Source organism: Carya illinoinensis, chromosome 5 (genome assembly GCF_018687715.1).
Source record: "Carya illinoinensis cultivar Pawnee chromosome 5, C.illinoinensisPawnee_v1, whole genome shotgun sequence".
Lineage (NCBI taxonomy): Eukaryota > Viridiplantae > Streptophyta > Magnoliopsida > Fagales > Juglandaceae > Carya > Carya illinoinensis.
Window position 1 is genome coordinate 28,548,938 of NC_056756.1, and position 9,162 is coordinate 28,558,099.

General features: G+C 36.5%; 1 protein-coding gene across 3 annotated transcripts; it reads right to left on the reverse strand.

Moving 5' to 3' along the window:
* Positions 1 to 2,550: 2,550 nt before the first annotated feature.
* On the reverse strand, positions 2,551 to 5,131 carry LOC122308808 (thioredoxin-like protein YLS8). 3 transcript variants are annotated; one of them, XM_043122041.1, is made up of 3 exons: positions 4,959 to 5,101; positions 4,571 to 4,707; positions 2,551 to 3,053 (listed from the first exon to the last, which is right to left on the reverse strand). In XM_043122041.1, the coding sequence occupies exons 1-3, from the start codon at positions 4,982 to 4,984 to the stop codon at positions 2,809 to 2,811; spliced, it is 408 nt and encodes a 135-aa protein (XP_042977975.1). In that variant the 5' UTR covers positions 4,985 to 5,101; the 3' UTR covers positions 2,551 to 2,808. The 3 variants fall into 3 exon arrangements, with proteins under 3 accessions (XP_042977975.1, XP_042977976.1, XP_042977974.1); XM_043122042.1 differs by having other exon boundaries at positions 2,551 to 3,117; XM_043122040.1 differs by lacking the exon at positions 4,571 to 4,707 and having other exon boundaries at positions 2,551 to 3,117; positions 4,959 to 5,131.
* Positions 5,132 to 9,162: the final 4,031 nt, after the last annotated feature.

Sequence of the window (9,162 nt, forward strand, 5' to 3'; positions counted from 1 at the left end):
AAGATTATCGCCGCATAAATTTGGTGAGTGGGATGTACAAAATCATCTCAAAAGTCCTGGCGAATAGATTAAGCATGGTGGTGGAGAAAGTAATATCAAAGCCCTAAAATGCCTTTGTAAAGGGGAGGCAAATACTTGATGCAGTGCTTGTTGCCAATGAATTTTTGGATAGTCAACTCAAGTCGGGAAAGCCAGGACTTCTTTATAAACTAGATATGGCCTTATATGGAAAAGGCCTATGATAGAGTTAGTTGGAGTTTCTTATTCTAAATGCTAGAGGTGTTATATGGGTTTGGGATGAAATGGTGCTCATGGATCAAATATTACATCTCTACAGCATGCTTCTCTATTTTGATTAATGGCACAACAAGCAGTTTCTTTCAAAGCTCACAGGGATTGAGACAGGGGGATCCTTTATCTCTATTACTTTTTGTTTTAGTAATGGAAGCACTTAGCAAAATGATTGATGGTGTGGTAGAGGGTGGCTTTATATCCGGCTTTTTAGTGAGGGAGGCCAATATTGGCTCTCTCAATATTTCTCACCTCATATTAGTTGATGACACCCTTGTATTTTGTAAGGCCAACCATGATCATATATGTGCACTGAGGGCTCTCCTTCTATGCTTTGAAGTCGTTTCTAGATTAAAGGTGAACTTAGACAAATCAGATGTAATTCTGGCAGGGCAAGTGCAAAATGTGGATGGTAAGGCTTCTATCTTGGGATGTAAGATATCTCATTTACCAATGAAATATCTTCGCCTCTCATTGGGTGCTCACTACAAATCATTATCCATATGGAATGATGTCCTAGAAAAGAGGGAACGGAAACTCGCTAGTTGGAAGCAGATGTACTTATCCAAAGGTGGCAAAGCTACACAAATTAAAAGTACCATGTCCAACCTACCGCCTTATTTCCTCTTTTTATTTTCGCTTCCATCATAGATAGCTTACTACATGGAGAAAATACAACGAGATTTCCTTTAGGAAGGGATGAATGATGAGTTTAAATTTCATTTGATGAAAAGGGCCACCGTTTGTTCTCCAACTTCTCAAGGAGACTTGAGAATCCAAAATTTGCAGCTTTTTACCAAGGCATTGTTGGGTAAATGGCTATGGCGATATCCTTTAGAACTTCGAGCTTTGTGGATATCAGTTTTAGACTCAAAGTATGGTAGAGCATGGGGAGGTTGGTGCTCAAATGAGGTGAATGGACCCTATAGGGTGGGGCATTGGAAGCACATAAGACGTGGATGGAATATCTTTTCTGCTTTTATCCGTTTTGAGGTAGGTGACGGTCCCATATCAAATTTTGGCATGATATATGGTGTGGTGACTGGACACTTAAGGAAGCCTATCCAAACTTCTTCGGTAGAGTAAGCATGAAAGAAACCTTGATCGCAGACCTCCTTCACTATTGTAATGGCACCCCCTAATGGAGTGTCACATTCCTTAGAGCTATCCATAATTGAGAAGTTGATGCAATATTTGAATTCTACACCCTAGTCTATTTAGTCCCTATGAGGGGGGTGAAGACAACTTTTTTGGCGCTCCTCGACGGAAGGGAAGTTAATAGTACGCTCCTACCAATCCATCTCTAAGTGTAATGCAAATTCATTTTCGTAAAAGAGCATTTGGAAGACAAAGGCCCCCTTAAAGGCATCATTTTTTGTATGGACAACTTCTTTGGAAAAGATCCTCACTATTGACAACTTAAGAAAACGCCATATCATAGTTTTGAATTGGTGTTGTATGTGTAAAATGAGCAGAGAATCCGTCGATTTTCTAAATTGCCACAACTTTGTTGAATGACTTTTTTACTAGAGTGGGTGTAGCTTGGGTGATGCCAAGAACAGTGTTTGACCTCTTAGCTTCATGTAGTGGTCTCAAGGCACTTCTCAAATTGTTGCAATTAGTAAGGTGTTTTGATATTTCTATGGTGGTGTTTTGGAGGCAGAGGATTGAGCAAAATTTCGAAGATCGTGAATGGTCATTAGATAAATTTCGAACTTTCTATTTTAATGCCTTGTTCTAATGGTCGATTGTAATTGATTTTAATGGCGTGACCATTCATGAATTTTTTGTATCACGAGAACATCAATCCTAGCATTGTTCTTATATATTACCTGTGTAGTTGAACTTTACCTATTCTTATGATCAATAAAATTTTATTTAATGACTAAAAAAAAAGTTGGATATTAGTCTCTACTTAACCAAAACATTCTATATTCCAAAATCCGAGGGCCTGCTTGAATTGAATTCCTTTTATAATTTTCTAGCAGAGTTGAAAGGTCGCTGATTTCTTGACATGGCTTCTCCCAGCTTCAATGATAATGGTGGTACTTTGGTTTCTTGGGTTTAACAGACCTCAAATTTGAAAGGTTAAGGGTTTGATTTAGGGCCAAAACACTTTGTTGAATATCCTCCCATCTAGCTCTCCATGCAGGATGATCAACTTCAAAACACCTTAGAAGTAAAACCTAAATTTGAAGTTAAGGCAGAGGCTTGACTTCAAATTTAGCATTCCGTTCAGACATGCTGCTTAAACTCATATACGAACAACCTTGATTTTAGATATTATATGCTAGGGCCGGTAGTATTTAATTTCGTTTAAAGAGCCCTTCTTTGGTACATGTCCCAGGGCTTATGTCAAGCATAGAAAGCCCTCCTTGTGATCATTGACTTCTTCAAATTCAAGTTCAAAGCATCAAGTTTTCAAATAACTTCAGCTTTTACACAATGCATATGCAGCAAGGTATCAGGATATGATCTTACAAACTTCAAATCAACTTCAACTTGCTGCATGTGGACTTAGTAGCGATACTTGGTGGAGTAGTCCTTCGGTGCAATCACCAAACCACGACCCTTCCTTGCGCCACGGTACACCGTCTCCACGATGTCGATGAACTCTTGCTTGTCCTTCATAGCCCAGTTAATCTTGTTGTTGTTTCCAGTGCCAAGGTCAATCATAATGTGCTTGTTTCGGAAGAAGAACATGACTGTGGATGGGTCATACAGCTCGTACATTGTGTTGAAATCAGGCACCTCGGTAATGTCTACAAGATATATTACAGCAAAGTTCTTAATTGTCTCAGCAACAGATGCTAGCACTTCATCCATCTAAAATCCAAAACAAATAAATTGGACCGTAATCAGACATTAATTGAGGACAAAGACAGTTTTCACAACAAAATAAACCAGAAACAGGATCATTTACTCATCAAGAAAACACAGACACTGATAATCAGAGAAAAGGAGCATGGGATAATGATTTCAAAAAATATATTTTCCATTTACTTTTGGAAGTGAGAAAGTCTTCAAAGAATTATAGAACTCCTATTTTGTATTGTAAGGGCCCTGCCTCAGTGTTCCACATCATCAAAAAACCATCTATTTTGTATCAAATCAAATGACACCTCCTAAAAGATTATACAAGTGTTCTTACTTTTACCAATAAATAATAATAATAATAATAAAATATTATATTAGTGTTGCTTGCCTAGTCAATTAACCACACGGTACCTGACAGCATGTGTTTAGTACTACTGTGGTGCCCTCAGAACAAATGGACTTTTTCGTGTTTTATATTTCAAAATGAGTTGCCAACCCAAATTCGTGCTCCATTTTCTATCAAGCCAAAAGTCTGTCTCTCTTTTAGAGGGTATCATGCCAGAGCATCTAAAGAAAAGCCCTCTAAATAAAGTATACAGGCTCAATATATAACTCTAGAACACAACTGTAAAAGTCAATTAAATTGGGGTTGGCTGTATCGAGTCATATTTCAACCAAAAAGATCCATTCATATAATGTGATCGCATTCTATACTGGCAGACGTCTGTCATCCTGTTACAATCCTCAACCTTTGCTGGTTTAGGATGGACACCACATCATGTCCCATCAATGCATGCAAATAAAGATTTACCGTGACAGTGGTTCCCCAACTTCCACTAGCCACCAAATTAAAGTCAAAAGCATATTGTTTATAGAAGGTATGTTGACGGGTATGGTGGCATGTGAAAAAATTAACAGTTCAAACGATCTAAAGCAAAACAAAACCTGCAGATGCAGAATAAAGAATATTTTTAGCAAAGGGAAAAAATTTAAAGCCTTTTTATGCAAGACTAGACAAAACACTCATCTTAGATTAGCAATCTTTCCTATTAACCAACAATGGTAGTTCTTTTAAACAAACCGAATGATGAACAAACTCTAGCAATTAAAAAAAATTGAAAAAGCATGAATATTAGCCTTGTTGAGCAAAGAAGCATCACAATAAGGATGAGACGAAACAAAAACATAAACAACTAGAACAAGTCCTCCATTGCCTGCAATACCCACTAACCTAAAGATTACAAAACTACTTTATAGCGAAGCCGCAGTCACACCGGTAAATACAAATTTCAGTTCTTTTGTTCTACAATACCGTGGGTATACTAGCATTATCCGTGTTATGTAAGAATTAGGGTTTCTGAGTTCGTAATTAGTGAAATACGATAGATGAATTTCATCTAGACGTTCCCCACATTCTCCCAAACCCCAGCGAAAATTGATTGGAAGAGAACGGAGTCCCTACTTGTAGAGGACGAGCTGTACGAGCGCATAAACACACCCAATTGGGTCGATTTCTTGGCTCCCGAAAACTCTATGGACGCCGAGGTCTGGTTTTGCAAACCCAGTAAGCTCTCCTTCTCACCATGTATCCATTTTCTCCTAAAATTTTCCCCAGCAAAGACAAGAATTGTTTAAAAAAGTTTTGCACTTCAACACAAAATACATTTCAGAAACATAGCTGGTGGTCTTAGCTCAGAACAGAAATGTTTATCATATCATCTTACCGACCAGGGAAAAAAAATCAACTAGTAAAAAAAAAATTTAGGGTTAAACCCAAAATTTCGAATAAGCATTTGACATGAAATAGGTCGCAAAAAAACTTCGAGAGAAAGAGAGACAAGGATAGTAACCTGCATGCAAGTCTCATCCCAGTCATGGCCGAAACGGATGACGACGAGTCGCTCTTCCTCGGCTAGGATGGCCTGATCTACAGCCCATCCGGAGTGCAGGTGCGGCAGCAGGTACGACATCCCCCCTTCTTCCTCTTTAGTCCCGTCGGTCCAATCGGTCTGACCGACTTTCAAATGGATCAATGATCCAATATTTTTCTTACAGTTATTTCGGCCCAACAATTAAAATCTACTAACAATTTATCTAGTTTAAAGCTATAAATACAAAAAAAAAAAAATACTTAGAAAGAAAAATAAAAATAACCATTAAAAAAATTATCTATATACAATAAATTTGAATAAAATATTTTCCTGTAAAAAAAATAAAAAATTTCTATATACATCCAAATAATTTAAACAAGGGGATCAATCAATCATAGTATATACCATTTAATATTTATCATATAGCAAACTATCAACCTGATTGCAATTTGCAACTTGCATTATCTTAAAAAAGAAAGAAAGGTTTTTTTTTTTTTTTAAAAAAAGAGAAAAATACAGCTAAAATCTACTTTCATGTATTTTACATACATCAAATGATTCAAATTTACCTTCTAAAAGAAATAAAAATAAAAAACCATTCCCAAGCATATTTAAAAATTGAAAATTAAAAGTCTTAAAAAAAAACTATCAAAGACTAGAAGTCATATTTAATAATTTATATCAAAATCACTGATACACAGTGCACTATAACAAACTAACAGTAGCATAAATTACGTAAAAAAAAATGACCAACAATAGCATAAAGCATTAACATAATTACATCAATACAAAATATAAATTATACAATTAGGCAAAGTGAGAATCAGTCCCTGACTATCAGCAATGAGTGTCTCAGTTGTCAGCTATTGGATAAATGTTAGAAATTCTAGATCACAAATCTGCAGATAAAAAAAAAGTAAAAAATCACAGCATTAACATACAAACTACAAAAATAAAATAAGTGACACTGCAAAATAGAAACATGAACTTCACTAAATAAAGAAATCAAAGGTTTTTAAATGAAGCATTTCTACTTTGGAAAGACTGGGAAATGGGAATGCCATTGTGAGAACTGCGAGGAAGATGAAGTGGGTATAAAGGGGAAGAAAAATTTGAGCTGGATCAGTAATAGTAATACAGTGTGCTATTTATTGTAAGGCATGATTTAAGTCTTTTTATTTTTTTTGATCGGTTTCCAAATTATGCAACAAAGCTCAGATGCTAGTGCACGTAAGGCATGATTTAAGTCTTCAATATAGAAATATAAATTGCTTACATAGAAGGTTAAAAGATTTGGCCACCTTTAAAATATTGGTGGCCAAAACGCCTACTTACATAGAAAGCTAAAAGATTAAAAAACATATCAGTTGTTACTTCTCAGTCAAACTTCCAACACTCCATTTTTTGAAAAGACAAGTGCAAGTTGGTGGCCAAAGGCCCAAAACGCCTACTTCAACTCTCCTTTCAGTCCATTTATCCCCAACAATCGCCAGCTAATCTCTCTATATCCATCAGAGTTCATATATATCTCTAAAATATTTCCCGGTGGATTGAGTTCACAGATCCATCGGACCATCAGTGTTCAACAATGTCACATGTGAAATTCTAAAATTGAGGAAAATACCATTATAGAGAAATAAAATAAAAACTAGGATTGCCTATTCCATAAACTCTGAAAAATACAAAGTAACTACAGTAAGCATTTAGAGAGAGAGAGAGAGAGAGAGAGAGAACAAAATTATCCATGTGAGCATTTAGATCATCATCATTCCAACCAACAAAGATCAAATTCATACAAAGGGATCGTCACCTCAAATGCTTTTTTTACATAAAATAAAATTATTGTCTAGCAAGCAGATTTTACAAACATTAAAAAAATAAGCAGATTTTAGTGAGCACAAAATAATCATTCTAATTTCTCACGGTCTCACCTTTTTTGTCTTACATCAACATTGGGTTAAGAGCCGGTAGACATTGAATTTGATCCTTCCGCAGAATCAGCAAATTCTCCAACAAGTTCTCATTCAATCCATAAAAATTTAAAACAAAACAAATTAAATAAAGTTAAAATAATATAGAAGATAAAACAAAATATACCACAAAATAAATCAAAAGTAAATTGATTACATACCCATATCTATCTGCTTCTCAAATTCCTCCATTCATCCATTAAAGTCCTAAGGCTTATTGGAGTAGAAGAAGAACGGAGCCAATTTTGTGCACATATGAGAGCCTCAACCATCATCGGATTTAAACTACTTCGGAAAGGGTCAAGTACACGACCCGCAGTGCTGAATGTAGATTCAGAGGCCATAGTAGATACCGGTATTGCAAGTACATCGCGTGCTACCTTCGAAAGTACACGATATCTAATTGAATTCACCTTCCACCAATTTAGTATGTCAAAACTTTCACCTTGATCCTCACATTTTTCAGTTAGATATCTATCAACCTCTGACTTACTTTCTAAAGAGTCTTCTGACTGTAACTCTTGCTTAAATTGGGCCATCAATGCAGCTTGCCTATTCGTAGACTGAGTTGTGGGAGGACTTGCATCTTCACGTGGGGAACCTGTGCGTTGAGGAGAATTCCCTTCTTCATCTTAGATGTATGCCTCATACATGCGGATAAATGTATTTTTCACCTTCCAACTCAAATCAATGATTTTTCTTTCATCATATGCATACATTTTTCTCAACCCAAAGTCAAGATATCTCATCTTGTAACGAGGATCAAGAACAATCCCAATATACAGTAACATATTCTGATTATCTATATTTTCCCAATACTTTTCAAACTTTTTCTTCATATTTGTGGCCATTAATCCCACCACGGGACTTCCTTCTTCACACTCTATGTTAATGGCATTTTAATAATTAACCAACTACGTAAAAAAAATATTGCAAGTTACATACTCACCCCCCGAAAAGCGTAAAGTTGCATCATGAAATGATGCAAGAAATTTCTCAAACAACTTTACCTCATCCCAATCGGATGCATTGGGAGGCCCTACCTTCTTTGACTTTCTCCTAGTCAACACATCACCTTCATCATCATCATCATCATCATCTCCAATACTACTTAAAAAGCACATATATTCTTCCTCCAACCGATCGAAAGCCCTTCTAAATTTCCCAGCCCTCTCCAACATAAGATAGGTAGAGTTCCACCTAGTCGGTACATCTAGGCAAATATAACTTTTGCATTCAATCTCTTCCAACCCCACATATTTCTTAAATGTACTCCACCTTTGAGGGGAGGATTTAACATACTTCACAACTCCCCTCACTTTCGCAATAGACTCTTCATATTCCTTTAATTCCTCACGTACAATTAAATTTAAAATGTGGGCACAACATCGAACATGCAAGAATTCATGTTCCAAGACCGTATCCCTCCTATACTTGGTTTTCTTTTTCAAATAAGAAACGACCCTATTATTAGAACTTGCATTATCAAGAGTGATTGCAAGTATTTTCGATCGCCCCCAGTCATGCAAACGCAACTCTATGCCCTTACCAAGGGTATCACTCTTGTGATTTTCAACCAAAGAAAAGGAAAGAATTCTCTTATGCAGCTTCCAGTCATCATCAATAAAATGTGCTGTGAGACACATATAATTAAGGTTTTGCACGGATGTCCATGTATCCATGGTGAGGGAAATTCGTTGCCCTCGAAGAGCACTCCTCAATTTATTTTTTTCCCTCATAAACAAATTAAAACAATCATTCCCAATCGTCCAATGAGATGGAATCTTTACCCACTTAGGGAAAACCACAAGCATAAACTTTCTAAAACCCTCCCCTTCAACAAACTTAAATGGCAACTCATCAACAATAATTATCTCAGCTAAGGCTTGTGGGCAAGCTTCAACAATAAATGCAATGGGCACAAGTCCCCCACCACCACTACCTCCCTCCACCTTCCAACCAAGAGTCATCTGGGACTTATCTATATTTTTAAATGGGTCTTTCTTACATTGCTTCTCAATGTGATGCTTCATAGACTTTGTACCATTGATCTTTGTATCACATGCGTATGAAGCACCACAATAATTACATGCAGCCCTAGGTTTAGTGGGATCACCTTTTGGTATTCTTGTAAAGTGATCCCAAACTATTGACCTAACTCTACCACTCTGTGACCCACCAATGTTAGATTTATCACTTACATTGGATGGGGG

What these genes read in the sequence shown, in the direction of transcription:
- LOC122308808 (XM_043122040.1), bottom strand. Translation starts at nt 5,078, where the DNA reads ATGTCGTACCTGCTGCCGCACCTGCACTCCGGATGGGCTGTAGATCAG. An exon ending in GGGATGAGACTTGCATGCAG is followed by an intron (nt 3,118 to 4,958) that starts GTTACTATCCTT and finishes TTTGGATTTTAG; the next exon opens with ATGGATGAAGTGCTAGCATC.